This window comes from Vanessa tameamea, chromosome 7 (genome assembly GCF_037043105.1).
Source record: "Vanessa tameamea isolate UH-Manoa-2023 chromosome 7, ilVanTame1 primary haplotype, whole genome shotgun sequence".
NCBI classification, from domain to species: Eukaryota; Metazoa; Arthropoda; class Insecta; order Lepidoptera; family Nymphalidae; genus Vanessa; species Vanessa tameamea.
In genome coordinates, this window is record NC_087315.1 from 2,533,995 (window position 1) to 2,552,129 (window position 18,135).

The window sequence follows — 18,135 nt, forward strand, 5'->3', positions numbered from 1 at the left end:
TGTTAGGTATATTATGTACTACTAATTGAACGTTACTAGCAACGGACTAAAAGTTGACTTTGATCAAAGAACAGAAAAACAAAAATACTTATACAGCGAATGAGATAACTCCTAGGGTGTGAGAATAAATTGCCAAATCATTTATATACGTGTGATTAAGATTATCATTTATGATGATGATGAAACTTAGTTTTAATCAGAATCGTAAGGAAATATATAATATTCATTACATTTTTTTAATTCAAAAAGACGGAAACAACTATCTTTATTAAATATCCAACAAAACAGAGGTTTCTATTATAATAAATGTATCCTACAAAACTCCTTTAATGGCTAAAATGAAAATCGTAAAGGATCCAATGTGAATCTCCATTAATGTTATTATTGCATAACCACTAACGCCATCTAGTTTTAAAGTGTTGCAAAATAAAAATTACATTAATATATTAACAAACATTTATTTCCAAATATGAGACGAGTACAATATACATTTTGTTAACACTAATTTGTTTACTTAGTTATAATATCAAATCAAATAAAATACTTGAATACAGACCTTAGACCAATTCATAAAGTACTGTTTTAATTTGAAAATAAGATTAATATTTATCAACCCAACAAAAGGAGTTATTATAATAAACACAATTTTGATCATTGAAGCAAAAAAAATATCATGTTAAGAACATTTTTTTTATACAAATTTAACAAAGTACGTATTATCTACGTATTTATACTTATTATTTATTGAGCCGAGATTGCTAACGGGAAAAATCACTTAAAATTTAACAGGACACTGCGGACCTATGTCCTAATAAGCACTAATAACCTTTCAAGTGTATAAATTAAAAAAAAAAAAAATTACATAATCAGTATAGGTATATGGTAGATGAAATTCTGCTAGTTGTAAATCCGCAATGGAGCGGCATTGTAGGACAAACCATAAAACCTTCTCCTTGAGAGTTTATAACGCTCTTACCCAGCTTTGGTTATTTACGAGCTGTTACTTACAGGTTATTATTTTAATATTTTTTACAGCAATTACATCTATTATAAAACATTCTACATGGTGAATAAGCATAGTAATTGCTGAATAATTGATTTTCCTATAATTAACCATCCGTAATACGTTCATACCAATTAATCGACATTCGAGTTGAGTTGTTTACGATATGTATTATTATCATGTTAAAATAAATTATATAATGTAAGCATTAAGCTTACATTATATAATTTATATTAAAGAAACGACTTTGTCCTACAAATAAGATGCCATTGCGTTATTTATTTATTTAATATTATAAACGAAATATGAACAATTATTCGTAGTCATTATACACTTATCATCAAAACAAATTTGCAATACTACAGACTACAGACAATACAATACCTATTTACTCAAAAATTATTATAGAATTGAAATTTATTATTTATAAATAATCATTTACACAGTTGGTTTTGTGCTTTATATTTTTTGTGTTTGCACAATTAAATATATTATTACATAATTATATTGTCGAATAGATCATAGCCCGGTAGGTAGAGAGGCCTAGGTAGCCCGTAATTTTTATACAATTTTATTATTAAATTAAGTATAGAACAGATTTAAGCCTAAATAAAATAAAATAATCAATATTCAAAATTTCCATTCCCTTTATTTATGATTGAATTAATTAAACAAACATATCTGGACGGATTCCTTGTTCTAACTACTTTATATATTCAAAATATTATTTTTATACTTTACATCGATACTAATTTACATAGTAAAAAGATGAAGAAAATAATTGTTGAAAATAATGCTGATTGTCATAATCATTGCTATAAATAAAACACTCAATCTCGCATCCTTAACGTCTTATTGAACCCCGGAATAAGTCGTCTTGATATATAAAGAACTTAATACTGATAAACTGACACTAGTTCCCTACCTCCCTATAGAAAAGAACGGGACCTATTTTGCAGTCACCTGTGTGTACGCCGTATATGAACGTTAACTTTGGGAGCGGTTGTGGAAATCGGACAATGGGCGGTGTTTAATTTTCCGACCGGAGAATCTGAGCCAGAATTTAAAAGGGAAATGCTGCTTTTCCCTAGAATTTACGACACAATGATCAGTATTAAAAAAAATATTTATCTGCTAAACCAATTGCTTAAGTTCATATGTGTGATAAAAAACTAACAGAAATAACTTTACACGACTAGCCAAAAAAGAAATGTAATATTCAGAGTTCATGTATGTGTGTCCTGTGTGAGTTCTTTAATCCACCATAACTTTTAAATGCCTTAACAGATTTGGATCATCATCATTCGGCATCATCTTGAGTGACACTGACTATAAATAAATTATTTATACTTTTAAGGTAGCCGTGTTTTGTATTTTTTTTTTAATTATTCTCATTTAAAGTTTTGCTTACTAAGATACATTAAAAATATTATTTATTTATTTAAGAAAAACAACAGCATTGTACTCGTATAATATATGCTGACAAAAAATATCAATGTCTAGAAAATAGAGCAATTACTGTTTTCCATTTTATGATACAACATAATAGTAAACACTTTTATCGTGATTTTGAAATAAAATGAAATACGAAAGTTTATTATTACATGTAATTATAAATCGATATTATTATATATATGTAGGGTAAAGTACATAATTATATTGTACTAAGTTACAATAAAATTACACATAATCGAACATACCTTTGCATAAATAGGAGCTTATAACTTTAAACGTCAATGTCAATAACAGTATAGTAAATATTTTGTTTTATCTGTAATTTATTTAATTTTTATTATTGGTTTGGACTTATTGGTAACTTTAAAAAATCGATGGTATGGTAGAGTAGTACTTTATAAAAAAAAACATATATTATTTACATACATATCATTTAAATAGTGTCACTTACAAGATATAATATCAAATCAATACAAACAAGTATTTTTTAAGTTGATGTAAGACGTGAAAATAATCGAAACAAATATCGTCGAAAAACACAATTCTTTCGTCATGCGTTATCAGAAATTATCAAGTTCACTAATTACAATTGCAGATAAGACTTATTATTTAATTTATTCCTTACACCCGATGCGACAGCGAACATTGTATAGAGAAATTACATAGCAAAATGACTACTTTAACCAAAAAAGTTTTGAATCTTAGTAGATTGCTTAAGAATGTCGATAATCATACAAAAAGGCTATCATCTCATTTTAATTACTATCCCGATATTGAAAAATCGATAGAAGGTAAGTTTAACAATCTTTTCATAGTTGAATCTTAATTACAATCTAAGTTTAAGTTAATTGTATTCAAGAAAACACCTAATTTTACAACATATTATAATTAACTTGTAAATGTTCATCAATTTGTTTCTTTAATTACTGAAAATACTACTTAATAGGTGCAATGCAATTTAGGTGAATAGAAATCTATTAAAGTATTTAATTTAATTGTGGATCCTAAATAAAGATTACAAGTTCATATCCAACTAGTAATACTGAGTATTAATTTGCCTAATCTGTGTTTCATTTTCCTGCTCCGTGGAGAAGGAAAACCAACTTCAAAGGCTATCCTTAAGAGGAGCATCATTCCACAACATTCCATCATTCAAACTTAACTTTACTTCTGAGAGGTTTACAAATATGTCTAATTATATTTGTAAAAATAGAAAAACTTATAGTTATTCTTATGCCAAGTACCTAAGCATAAATTATGTATTAGAATTTATATATACTTTCATTTTCATGATCAAAGGTTAATAAATAGGTGTATTCAAAGAATTACCTAATGATATTGTAAAATTCAGGAGAAACTTCAAAAATGAATATGATGCAGGCCATAAACAATGCTATGGACATTACACTTAAGAATGATCCTAGTGCCATGTTGTTTGGTGAAGATGTTGGTTTTGGTGGAGTCTTTCGGTGTTCCTTAGGATTACAGGTACTAATTTCTTTTAAATTCTAAATATATCTTCATTTGTTCAAAAATATGGTAAGCGTTTTGAATTAGCCTGTACCCCTCAAATAGGTACCATGACTTGGAGGTTAAATATTACACACAATCTGTATTGAAATGCTAATGTTATGATTATAAACTTTCATTGATAACAAACCGCATGTTCTAAAGATAATAGAATGTAAAACAGATTTTCACATTGATTTTCCTTGTCTAATGTAAAAATATTTATAATCTAACATAACTCTCCTCACATAGCAATAGAGCTGTGGTAGTTCATTGTACCACTGTTCATTTACATTGAGCATATGCAAATTGTGTCTATGAATCTGATGATGCCACAATATTTATAAAATTGAAATATTGAATAAATATTTTATTGATATATATATATATAGTAGACCTGTTATACTGGGACTATTTATTCACTAAGACAAAATAAACATTCACTTACGGTACCACCCATACATCATATATTCTACTGGCTAATAGCAGCACTTTTTGAAACTGTTTTTTAAATTGTGTATGTATGCTTGCTTTTATAATTATCTATATTTACTTCCATAACATAAAAATTCATTTTAGTTTATAGTTTTTAATAATATTAAACTGCCAGCTTATATCATGAACACACCTGATTGTTCCTTTTTTCCAGGAAAAATATGGCAAAGATCGAGTTTTCAACACTCCACTCTGTGAACAAGGTATTGCAGGCTTTGGTATAGGATTGGCCACAGCTGGAGCCACGGCTATAGCTGAAATTCAATTTGCAGATTACATCTTCCCTGCTTTCGATCAAGTAAGTCTCTTGTTTTAGTGCTATCACAATTATTTGTGTATGAAATAGTGATATCCTCCTTAACAATTTCCATCAATGTGGTTTACTCAAGGATGAATAAACATAAACAGATACATCTGTATCTGCACACACTTGCACTCTATTATTTCACTCTCATTTTGCCAATCGGACAACAAATTGACACTGGAGAGACTTCAGAATCTAAATCAGTCCTTTCCATGCTTTCCTTCATACATAGGTGTAAATGGAGGTGTGCCATTCGTATTGAAAATCTTTCAATACGAAGTGGCAAAAGTTAAATAAACAAAATAATTATTAAATTTACTATTTTGATTTCAGTTAGTGAATGAAGCAGCTAAATATAGATACCGATCAGGTGGCCAGTTTGACTGCGGAGGGTTAACTGTGAGAGCTCCATGTGGAGCCGTTGGTCACGGTGGCCTGTACCACTCACAAAGCCCTGAGGCCTACTTTGCCCATGCAGCTGGATTAAAAGTAATGTATCATTCTTGCTGTGTAATTTTTTTAATTTGTATCATTATGATCACTAAACAGATTATGAGTTCAAATATGAGCAAACACTAAACTCATAATAGCTCATATCAACTCAACAGACTCAGCCACATGTATGGTAACCACCACATAAGCTCAAAACTTTGAAAGTAGAAAAGTGATTTGCCCAACTATGTTACTATTATTACAGTGTGTTTCCTGTTACTTATTTACAACTTATATAGATTATACCCTGGAAGTGATCACTAGTGATTAGACAACCTCAAAGTTTAATTTATCCTATATACTACATAAAATATATAAGAATTATTGTTTAAAATTTATTTAACTCTTGTTTATGCTAAATATTAACAAGCATTATGTATTTTTTACATTGTTAATCACAATATATTCCTTATACATATATATATTTAATCATATAATTCCAGGTGGTAGTTCCAAGAGGTCCGAATGCGGCTAAGGGACTATTGCTGGCGTGTCTACAGGAACGAGACCCATGTATATTTCTGGAGCCCAAGATATTGTACAGATCGGCAGCTGAGGATGTGCCAGTTGACAGCTTCACCCTGCCTATTGGAAAGGCACAAGTCTTAAAAGAAGGTATGTGAGTACTCAAATATGTGCAAATTTCTAAGAACTTATCAGTTTAAATAAAATGAATATATTAAATAATAATAAGTTACCCAACACCTAAGGAATAAAACTCTTGCCTCATGGCTATTTCTTTGTTATATTGACTATATGTTAAAAATCAATAAAAAAAACCTGATTTTCTTTGACTGGATGTTCCGAGGTCAGGATATTTTTTTCTCCCAAAATGGTGGTAGTTATTAATTTTGGTGATAATAATGATGATGTAATTCCAGGTGATGCAGCTACATTGATAGGATGGGGCACACAGGTGCATGTACTGCTAGAGGTGGCTCAAATGGCGCAGGAGCAGCTGGGAGCCAACTGTGAGGTTATAGACCTTATGTCAATCCTACCTTGGGACCAAGACACCGTATTTAACGTAAGATATAAAAATATGGCATGATACTTTAAAAAAAGCCTTATCTTTTTGCTTCAAATATTATAATTAAGAATAATTATTTCCCTAATATTCTTAAGTCTATTCCAATGGCAGGAGTATTAAAGATAAATGAAGATTGGCCTTTAATTGAACATGAAATTTAAAATAGTAGTCGAGATTTGATATTCATTATGGATTCATGAAATGGTGTTTTAAATGACAGCAAAGTTGTTGTTTTGTTCTTTGGAATTAAAATTAAAGTTGTTACCTTTTTTCTGTGGGTATGGATTTGAAGAAAACAGTTTTGTTATATAACTATTTAATTGTAGAAACCAGAATTTATAAATCTTACAATAAGTTTTATTACTATAGATAATTTAATACTATTTATACTAATTTATACTGTTAAATAATACTGTAATTTATACTGTTACTATAGATAATTTAAAAATAATCAAGTAAATAACCAAGAGATAAATACCTTTAACGAGGGATGTAAGCAGTAATTTACCTTCTGGAGGTTTAAAGTCCTGCTTACTTTAAATGACGATTTCAATTCCGGAGAATCATTCCAATGGGTCGAAAATCACTGTAAATCACAAATTAAACATGACTACCACTTTCTGAATTGCAAACCAATAAGAATTAAAGATTTTTTTAAAGTCGGTAGAAATATGTTGTATAAAGTTTTTATCAAACTTCAAAACTCCATTATAAATACATTCTGAAAAGATATATAAAATTAAATAGGAATTATATCTTAGGAATTATATGGGAAGTGGGAAATGGGTTAACGGCACGGATTTTAGTGAATTCACACTTTTGTGACGTTTTATAAAATTTAAAAAAAAAGCTAAAATTATAAAAATAATGTTTAATGTAACAAAGTTACAAGGAATAGTGTTGGATAATAAATGCATAAATATTATATATCAACAATTATTTGTAGTATGCAATAGGTTAACATATCTGAGTTTTGTTTTATCACTTTTCCTTCGGCCTTTGGAATAGCTGCTTAACCTATGTTGTGAGTTCCTGGAATCAATTTTCAATATATCTATACTAATGTTATAGATACGAAAGTAAGTCTGTCTATTATGTTCGTTTTCACGAATAAACCAATGAAAAGAATTTGGTAAATAAATGTATGCTAGTTTTCGCCAGCGTTTTAGGATACGCTTTGGATATAAAAAGTATGGAACCTATGTCCATTTTATTCATTTTCATGTTCGGTGGTTTTGCCGTGATGGCCTGACAGATTCGCTTTCGCTTTGATAAAATTCCTATATATGATGAAATTAATACACTCTCCAAAATTAATAAATAAATAAATAAATATATATATATATTATTAGTATTAATTTATATTATTACTCTTTTCGTTAAATGTGTCAATGATGACAATAACTCCAGTCGGTTAAGAAGACGGGTCGGTGTCTGATCGCCCACGAGGCGCCTCTCACGTGCGGATTCGGTGCAGAACTAGCGGCATCTATACAAGTAAGATTCATTACAGTCTATTAGAACTCAATATATTCTAGAAAAGAAAACTTAAACTTAAGCCTTCGCTGTGCCTACTCTTACACCTACAGGTGGAATTGTTAAACTACAACTACTACAAGTAAAACTAAGTTATATTCACAATTGTCGAGTGGTTAGAGTAAGAGAGATAAGGGGAGCATAAGACTGAGATTTCTAGTCGATTGCATCCATCATTCGCCAGGTTTGAAAGGAACCAAACCGTCACCAAAAGCATTCTCAAGGCCAAAGTCCATCCTCGCATTAAGCTGGTGTTCAGTATTTAAAAAAATACTAGTATTATAATAAATAATTTTTATTCAGCTTATACTTTGAATCGACACCAAATAAACGGGTTAATAAGAGCAAGACAATGATATATTCTAGAAATGCAATATGGGGAGATAAAATTATATAAATAAGTCGATCAGCAAGCCTGGATAGTTAAAGTTTTGTGCAGAGACGTAAGCGATAGGTACCCACTCCCACGCCGACAGGGTTGGTGAAGGTGATATATCACATGCCGCCTCGGTGACAGACTGCCTCGTCGGTCCAGTGGCTTGATATGAGGCCACAGATCCCGAGGTTCGGGGTTCAGCTCGACCCCAGGTCGGGCCTATAAAAAGTTACTGGGTTTTTCTGTCGACGAATTCTCAGTGACACGAGGTCTGGAAGTTGAGTTCGTACCCTCCATGCCTCGAAAAGTACGTTAAGCCGGTTCTGCTCCCCGCAGGAGGAGTGCTTCCTGCAGCTGGAGGCGCCGGTGCGGCGCGCGGCGGGCTGGGACGCGCCGTTCCCGCACGTGTTCGAGCCGCTGTACCTCCCCTCGCGCGCGCGCTGTCTCGACGACCTCACGCAGCTGCTGCGGTACTGACTGCGCTCGACTCGAACGTCGAACGAGCTCGAGCTCACCTCGGCCGTCTCCAGTCTAGGAATCGACGAATGAGTGCCGAAAACTTCTAAAACAAATGTATGACACTTTTTCCTTAAAAAATTCATCAGTATTGAATATGATGGAATTTAATTTATAAAGAAATCTACGTTTTTTTAATATTTTATTAATATATAAATTATTACACATTTGGCAAAATCATTAAATAAAATTATCGTCTATGAATTACATTATTCAGAGCAAATCGTATAGAAAAAAATCTATATCAGTTTTCGATTAGCAACTCGTACATCGTTCAACTACACGTCTACAAAAGACAATGTTGACATCAGATGTCTGTTGATTATGTAAAGAAACGAATTTATAGTTTGTACAAAAACTAGGTGATCGTAAATCCGTTATTCCAGACGCGCTCCTATTTAAATTCTCATATAATTACTATAATATTGTAATTAGTAACTCCGGACTTTTAGTAGAATACAATAGCCGAAGCGCATACCACGTGAATCTGTCCACGTGAGTTAATGTACATATGTAATAAATTTTTGGATTAAATTTTACGTTAAATACAAACTTATGATTTGTTATGTTTTATTGTACTTTTTTTGTGTCTATGATATTGTTGCAATATGTTCTGGAAATAATACAAATTATAATTAAAATAAATATTAAACACAACTGTCTTATTTCATTCTCCTATGCCTTGTAAATATTACATACTTAATAACAATTAATACAGTTATTATAACTGGTCTCCTTGGACAGGAAATAAGGTACAAATGAAATCACTAAGCCTCCCTTTTACAATACTGTACAATAATTTACCAATTTAATTATTATAATTTAATGAAATAAAGAATTTAAACACGTCTAAATATTGTTTAAAATGATTAGAAACAAAGGAAGCCAGATAGTAATTAGCATCCATCCGTATTTAATAATTATAGGATGAAGTTTTTTTTTATGTACCTAATACAGCGGACGAGCAAATGGACCATGGGAAGGTAAGTGATCATCACCGCCGATATACATTGGCGCTATAAGAAATTCCTTACATTACACCAATGCGCCACCAACCTTGTTGCATGTCCATCCAGCCAACCTTGGATGTTAGGTCCCTTGTGCACTGTTATTACTGTTGGCGGTAGATTTCTATTTAAATATTATTTATTTGGAAATGTATTTAAAAAAACCCTATAATGCTTGTTATTAGATACGAAAACTCTAATTATTAATTTTCATATTTCTATTTTGGGAAAATATGGCAAAACCAAATGGGGTCCTACAGTAATTAATCCCTTTGTCAATAGCCTAGATACCCATTTATATATACATGTTTAAAACTGAAGAACTTGTACACATTTACACACCCGAGGTGAATTAAAAATAAATGACCAACCTCGCTTGCTTCGTGCCAAATATCAACAAAATCTATTTCAATTAAATATAATCATCCCTTTACATCACAAAGCTCGACTAAACTTGCGATCTTCGCGATTACGGTGACCATAACTATACTATCAACAAACAGCAATACTTACTGCATTGTCTAGAAACCTGGCAAGGTTTCTTGTCAGATAATGCTTATTTATGACTTGTATATTATATACCTTTTAATAAATTTTAATGAAAATTATATCATACAAAAAGTGGTTTTATTTGAAAAAAATGGTAAATAATACATATAAGCCTTGATAGTTCCAAATTTAGTAGTTTTTATGTAAATCTTCTTCTCTGTATTTGTCACAAGGAATGTAAAATATTTTGAATAACTTGAGTTACATTATAAGTATCTAATAAATAAAATAAAACTGTTTTTCTAAATTATTTATTAAAATGGAAAATCAATACATAAAAATAATGCTAAAAGATAATAAATGAAGTTAGTAAGAGAACTTAAATTAAAAATTAATGTCAAAGAATAACATTTAGGTTTTATATAATATTGTGCAGTCGCTTCATACAAATGTTTAGTGAAAAATATTGAAAACCTAGTAAGTAACTTAACCTATTTAATGAACTCATTCCAAAACAATAAATTCAAGTAACAAATGCAAACCAATTAATCTAATAACTTATAGTTAGAACTACATGTTCAATTTTGTGATGTCAATTATTTACAAGGTCAAAAAGCAGTAAATTCTATTATATTAAAAGATTCTTGTTCAACGACCGCAAACTGCATTGTAAGATCAACAGTCTGCTTGCATAGAGATAACAAGTGTTTAGATGCTGACTCGAACAACCCGAGAGACATATTATGCCAAACATTTATTATAATAAAATGATGTCAACCTGCTTATTTTTAATAACACAAAGGCTAAATATTTATAAGCATTTAAAAAAAATGTTATATCATATTCATATTTCATCGTTAATTTAGAATCAATCCATTGATCTAAGAACAAAGATAACAAATTGAGAACGTAGGCGCCTAGTTCAGTACTCAACATTAAATTCGCAATAAATATTCTGCAAAAGACAACCCCATTTAATTATAGTGGATAAGTTTGACTTATTCATCCCACGATCGCCGCAAGCGAGACGGTTTCAAGTATGGTCCAGATGCAGGTGAGTTTGGAAACCTCTGCATGTAGCGCTCCAGGCGTAAATATTTGACTGTGATAAGGCGGCCCTCGTACCACCACCCATGAAGACTCTTGTACACTACGCCGGCATCCGTCGGGGTCGCACATTTCACGTACACGCAGCACGATGTTCTCTCGATATCGATATGAAGTATGTTGCAACGATCACATTTTTCGAGGATGACGTCTTGAATTACAGTTCTCAAATTAGGATTGGCATCATTCTTTTCGAACATGTGGCGAATTTTTAAGCACGGTGTTGGTGATACTGTAAGATTATTCACTGAGCCCTCTTGAGTTTCAAATGCTTGTCCTTGCCAGGATGTGCTTCGCTTTGGACTGCTATGAGACGCAACCCACCTCCACACTCTGCAATCCTCTCCATCAACAGATTGTACTTCCGTCCTCACTCTACTTTCGTTCTTTTGAATAAATTTAACCGCAGCATCCCAAGTTGAAGACATTTTTTCTCTATTTTGAGGAGAGATAAGTGTATCTCTCACATGGTCCACAGATATGTATGGTTCTCCACTGTCTTCAGTCTCTTGTGAAATTACATCTATAATTTGTTCAACCATTGAATAAATTTCCTCACTTTTTTTCTTCTGATAATTTAAATAATATTTGTAAAGTCTTTGTAATCCTAATACCAACACTGACAAAATTCCTACAACAACAAATGTTGAACCAGCCGAGTATAAGGTGTTAACAAATAGACATAAAATAGGGGTTGAGGGGTCAGAGAGAGCTATAGCAACATTATTTTTGTTGCGTTGCTGAACAAGAACATCAGTTGATGTAAGAGGTATATACTCAACAACTTTTGAATACAAGTTATGTTGGACCACATTCAAACCCCACCTAGGATTATGCATGAGCAAAACCTCTAAATTATTCAGATCTGTCTTACATTGGCTAACATCAACTGTTTCAGGTCGAACACATGCTAAGTCAATGATTTCACTTTCTTTTAAATATGGAAGAGCTCCAGGCTTTCCACATTTGTAAGCAGCTACCCGAGCAGTAAGTTCAGGATGTATAAGTTTTAACAAATTTTTTGCATAGCTAACTTGTTCCTTGGGAACACAATTTATGCCTGGTCTATTGCCTGGTATATTTAATTGACATATTTGTACCACACTGTTTTGGTCGTCCACTACTGAAGTGATATCGTTTTTCTTAACTATATACATAAAAAACAAGCAAAAAAAAAAAAGTGCCACTAGAGCAACAAGGGCAAGAGATACAAGGTTATTTTTCAAAAACTTTTTATCATTCACTGCTTTGTAGTCCCCTACATCAGATCTCATCAATCCTGTAATGTATGATCTGCGTGGAATTAATGTACTTCCATTGCTTGCATCTCGGTCTAAAAATGTTGTTTGCTTAGGGGGGTCTGGTTTAAGAGAAGACAATCGTCTTGTAAAATTACTCAAGTAAGGAGATTCAATTTCATCCACACTGGAAGTCAAAGGCTGATAAGTATTGGAAGCATACGTAGAGGTATAGTTGCTGACTGACGGTCGATCTGCCAAAGAAGATGTCAAGCCAAGCCGTGATCTTATTGAATTAAGTTGATCTGAAGAAGACAAATTGGATGTGTAATTTGTGTGTGTCAGGGTTGGACGAGAGAAAATAGAAGATTTGGGGGGACTTGTGGCTGCATCATTAGTTGGCAATGTGCTGGAGATATAGTCACTAGATCTAGAGCTACTTCTAAATGAGCTGGATGTTTTCTTGTCGGTATCTACATCACTATCTGAACCCGTTTCATAGTCATCCTGATCATTAGCCGCGTAAGTGCGAGTTACACGACGAGTTGTGACCGTTTCCACTTCTTCGTGTGTACGAACGGGAGCTTTCTCCTCCTCCGACTCTGAACCTTTATCAGAATCACGTTTAGCGGGAGAGTCTTTCTTCAGGGGTATACGTCTAGACTTGTTGGTCACTGGCGGTAACATAGCTCCGCCAGTAGTAGCTCTTCGCCCACGTCTTTCCTTAGCATTGTTTGTAGAATCTAAATCTGATTCTTCCCCGCTAGAGTACCGCGCTAGTGACCGTCTACTCTCAACTTTGCTATCGACACTGTTACGGGGTTTACTTTTGTTGTCCAATACCATTTTTAACTTTTTTACGAGTAGCTTTCTCGTTGACGCTGTAATTGGCATAACGGGGAACCCATGCTCGGCCAGTTTTGTGCGGAGCTCCGCGTCTGACATTGAATCAACTTGATCGGCCATTGTGAAATCTGCAATAACATTAACCAATTTTATGATGACCACTTAGTTTTGTACAAATAACAAAGTTTAAAAAGTAAACAGCAAGTTATTCACCTTATATATAGAGCGTGCACACAAAAATTACGTCAATTTCTAAAATATAAAATTCACCGGCGCGTCATCTCGCACGCGCTAAAAACGTCGTTACATTTAGATTGTTGTGTTGCCATTTGTCATCGTTCCTATTCTAATTTAAAAATATCTAAATTTGACTTTTGTTATGCAAGCCCATAAAAAAATTATGTTATTTTTTAGTTAAAACAAATAAATAAATTAGATGTCAGTAATAACGTTATATTTATAATTTAAATTAATACAAGTTTCTTGACCACAGCATTTTATCATAGCAACTGGAAAAATACAAATATTTGTTATTAATAAATATTATTATAATACTGTCTAAGCAAGTTTTTCATATGATTAATTACTTCTATTTTTTAAACATTCCATATCATCTTTGTTTATTGTTATATTATATCAATTATTCAATATTAAAAATAGATATTAATAAAAACGATCGTCTCTATTTCTACATTTGTACGATACATAGTTTATTTTAAAAATTATATTTAATAGTCTCTAACTATAAGAAAAGTCAGATGGCGGAAACGACATTGTTTGGCTAGAAATTTATCGTTCGGGCTGTCTGCGTGATAGCACTGTAGAAATAGATATTGAAAAAAACCCTGATTTTAATGTAAAAGCTGTTTATAAAAACAAATAACAAAGAAATAAACTAAAGCATAAATTGAATATTTTATATATATTTAATTTGATAGTTTTATACATTATGTATAGAAAAATAAGAAAGCAAATTAACTGATTGGAAAAATAAATTTTGTAATATATAGTATAAAAGAATTTTTTTTTTAATACCCTTCGTTACGTACCAATTTCTTAAAATATTGTCTCTATCCATCTGTACATTTGGCTTTCATGATTAGCTATATAGTACAAACTATACTGTACATTACTGTGCACATTGCTATGACTTTATTAATAAATATTTTTCTACTATTATTCAGTACATTATACACGTAAAACGGGATCTATCGGAAAATTACAACGAAAAATATACGAAATGTTTTAAGTATAAAAGCTATAACAAAAATAACGGTATCCCAAGTGTCAGAGTGGTTAGCCTAATATCTTGGGAAATGGCATTTTTATATATAAATAAAATATGTACTGTTATATTGTCGCGCCTATACATTGTTATCGGGTTTTATCAAAGAGATATTACAAGTGGTTTTGTGTTTCAAACACATATAAATATTAAATGATATTTTATTAAAAAAATATATTTAATTTGCATAATGCAAACTATATATTATATTTTAATTATTTTACCTATTATGGAGGTTCTCAATTCAGTTTTAAATTGCGTATTTAGGTTGGCAATAATGGTAGTGATGTCAGTAGGGTTTCCCCCAAAATTTAGAGCAAATCAAGATAAGCCCTGAGGTTTTTTCGGGGAGACATTAATTTTAGGGGATTCTTAAGGGAAAAAAATTAACAAAACAAAATTTTCAAGAGCCAGAAATTTAATTCAATGTAATTAAAAATGCTGCAAGCGAATAAAATTTAATATATTTTAATGACACTTCAATATTGTTTTTTTTATATCGATTGCCAATAATTTTAACTATGAATAGTTCTAAGGCTTTGAACGAGGCTTTAAATAAAAGAAGTTGCATTTCAAAGGATTTTATTATAATAATAAGAATATAGTAGATATACGGTATTTTTTAAAGAATATTTATGTTACAAATACATTTCAAAACACTTATTTAAATATTTTTCACAGCACATTCAGATTTAAAAGACAGTTAAAGATTATTATTTAAAAAAAGTTAAATCATTCTTACACAAAATAATTAACATTAATTTTAGGTTATTATTTACAATTGGTAATTATTATAAAAGTGATACATTTTGTTCATTAGACACCAATTTTATTGGTGAAATATCTAACATTGAAAACATTTACACATCATACATCAATACACAGAAGACTTATATTCTTATAAGTGTTTATGTAACTTATAGTCCATTTCATTACATAAATTTCATATTAAGCAAAATACATATTTTATTACTCGAAGGCTGGTTCATTTTATGCCCACGGGATCGGAAATGGGAATTGCGATACAAAGGATAAATGTTGCTAGCATTTTTGCCAACACGCGGTAATAATTTAATCTAGTACCTATTTTTAATTTTGATTTGCATATAGTTAAAGCTTTAATGTAAATATTTTTTATAAAAATCAACATGTAAAGAAAATAACATCTAAATCTTTTGAATTCTAATTCTACGTAGATATTTTAATGGTTTATTGATTAATTTTTTAATTTAATAAATATAAATAGACATCTAAAATAGTATATATGAAAATATAATTTTTGTTAAGTAAGAATTTCATACTTTGATGGTTTTTAATGTCATTTTGAAATGAGTTTTAGACGTATGTAAAATTTGTCTTTTATAAAAACATTGGTTTGCGTTTTAAACTGTCGAGTAAGTCTTTACTTCAATACAGAACACGCTTTGATTAGTGTCCTGGAAGTTAGAAAACGCAATCCAAAATCGACTAAGTACTAACATACTTAAATTACATATAAAAGTTACCACGTCATATATGTGGTTTATTGACATTGACACTTATTACTAAATGTGGCCTTAACTAAATTTATGCTGCGGGTTGCCAGCCTCCGAATCCCTTTTCTAATTCCTTCGCAACTGCCAAACACAATCTGTCCTGGTTCGGTGCAGCGATAACCTGCAAGTTATATTCTTATGTATACCGACACAACAAATTTTGTGCATAATATTTTATGAAAGTTATGAAATATCAGAATTAAATATTATCATATTGGTGATGGTTTTGGCTACACTGACACGATATCAACGGCACCATTTTGTTGACAGTGATCACTTGCAACGAGACGCCTGTGCTAACCACATCTTTTTTGTATGCTGAGTGTTTTTCGATTTTTATAATTTTGTGTTAAGGTACGTTTCGTTTATGTAATTCCTTCGTTTTTTGTGTTGTGTTGCGTGCGTAGAATTTTATCGATCGCCGTTTAGAGTTACGGAAATTTTAAAATGCCAAAGGCTAAACGCCTACGTGACTATTTTGAAAATCAAAATGGTGGCCCCAATTTATCTGTATCACAAGTGCGTGAGCGTGTTCGCTACACAGGCACACTATACAATACTACAGCTCTAGGTATCAGTCTTAATACAGTTACAGACGTAATTAAGGACTTAAGGAGGTCTACGGCGAAAACGGCACACAAAAGAATAAGCCGACGGCTTTGTTTGAAAATATGTAATTACGTTAGTTTCTTCAATACGTAATATTTAATGTAAATTAAACTTACTCGTACAAACAGTTTCGGTTTTAATTTTTGACGTATAAAGAACTTAATATTAAGCCTTAGTATAGGTGGTTAGGATTGGTGTTAATTTATACATGATATTAATATTTGATTGGATTAAAGGCAAAACTAATACATTTTCAGTATTATGTGTGTAAGAAAATAACGAAGCAAAATAGGTAAGAGTTTATGTTGAAAATTAACCTTTATACGTGGAAATCAACATTTTGCTCGGAGAGGAACAAAGGTTATGGTAGTCGATCAACACGAACACAAAGAGACGACATTGAATTTAGTGGCAAAATATATCTTAAGCTAATATTATTGTAATACCACAGTACGACATATTGTTATACTACGTTGATTAATTAAGGGGTTTAATCGCGAGAAAACTATTCTCTATTAGCGATCTAGCGCTGTATGTTTTAACAGTTGATTAGATCGCATAATAAAGATCTATCGCTTCAGTGTACGTTAGTTATAACTCTTACCCGTATTTGAACAAATTGTTTATATAAACGTTATTGTCTATCTTGTATATTATGGCAATGAGATATTAATATCTGTGGAAATGGTTTTGGCGGGCTTTTAAACAATCTGTAGAAAATTGGCGAGCTTTGGTTGTTTTCTTTTTCTAAGTGTTCGCAAAGATAAATATAATTGTTAAAAAGATAAAATAAGGATTATGTGTATTTTTTTAAGAAAGATGAAATATGATAATTATGGAAAAAATCTAATTAAAGTATAAGACTGATGAATATCATGCAAGTTGCGGTACACCTGAGGAGGCTTTTATACAAAAGCGATCCATATCATACATTAGCAAAAACGAATACTTATAATTATGGAATTCTTTATATTACCTGTATGCCGACGGGCAGGCCCCCGTGCATGCCCACGGGCACCGCAGTGGCGGGCAGGCCCAGCACGTTGAACAGCATCGTGTACATGACACCTGACGCGCGCAGGAACACCTGCTGGTGGAAGTGTGCCAGCGAGTTGTGCACCGGGTACAGCAGCACCCCAGAATCGCCCAGTTTTTCCTGGGACATGCAGATAAAGTCACGAATTTGTATCAGTTTGTTTGCATAAAGTATACAATATATACAATACAATACACAATATATATATACAATTAGCGAGTTCATAGATGGTGGCACAGTTTGGTAATGACCAATAATCTCGGTGAG

General features: G+C 31.6%; 3 protein-coding genes across 5 annotated transcripts in view; 1 reads left to right on the forward strand and 2 right to left on the reverse strand.

Moving 5' to 3' along the window:
• The first annotated feature begins 2,980 nt into the window (after positions 1–2,980).
• Positions 2,981–9,388, forward strand: LOC113400743 (2-oxoisovalerate dehydrogenase subunit beta, mitochondrial). Its single transcript, XM_026640389.2, has 8 exons — positions 2,981–3,249; positions 3,810–3,946; positions 4,617–4,760; positions 5,100–5,255; positions 5,702–5,873; positions 6,140–6,285; positions 7,699–7,785; positions 8,537–9,388. Exons 1-8 carry the CDS (start codon positions 3,129–3,131, stop codon positions 8,675–8,677), a joined length of 1,104 nt encoding a protein of 367 aa, XP_026496174.2. The 5' UTR covers positions 2,981–3,128; the 3' UTR covers positions 8,678–9,388.
• A 1,119-nt stretch (positions 9,389–10,507) lies between these two features.
• Positions 10,508–13,774, reverse strand: LOC113400732 (inner nuclear membrane protein Man1-like). The gene is made up of 2 exons (XM_026640378.2): positions 13,617–13,774; positions 10,508–13,531 (listed from the first exon to the last, which is right to left on the reverse strand). The coding sequence occupies exon 2, from the start codon at positions 13,521–13,523 to the stop codon at positions 11,211–11,213; it is 2,313 nt and encodes a 770-aa protein (XP_026496163.1). The 5' UTR covers positions 13,524–13,531; positions 13,617–13,774; the 3' UTR covers positions 10,508–11,210.
• A 1,479-nt stretch (positions 13,775–15,253) lies between these two features.
• Positions 15,254–18,135, reverse strand: part of LOC113400749 (fatty-acid amide hydrolase 2-A-like) — a 28,495-nt gene continuing 25,613 nt past the window's right edge. For all 3 annotated transcript variants that reach the window (XM_026640398.2, XM_026640397.2, XM_026640396.2), the window contains 2 exons: positions 17,809–17,988; positions 15,254–16,344 (listed from right to left, as the gene is read on the reverse strand). In XM_026640398.2, the coding sequence (XP_026496183.1) occupies positions 16,255–16,344; positions 17,809–17,988 (270 nt within the window). In that variant the 3' untranslated portion in view covers positions 15,254–16,254. The remainder of the gene's footprint in view (positions 16,345–17,808; positions 17,989–18,135) is intronic.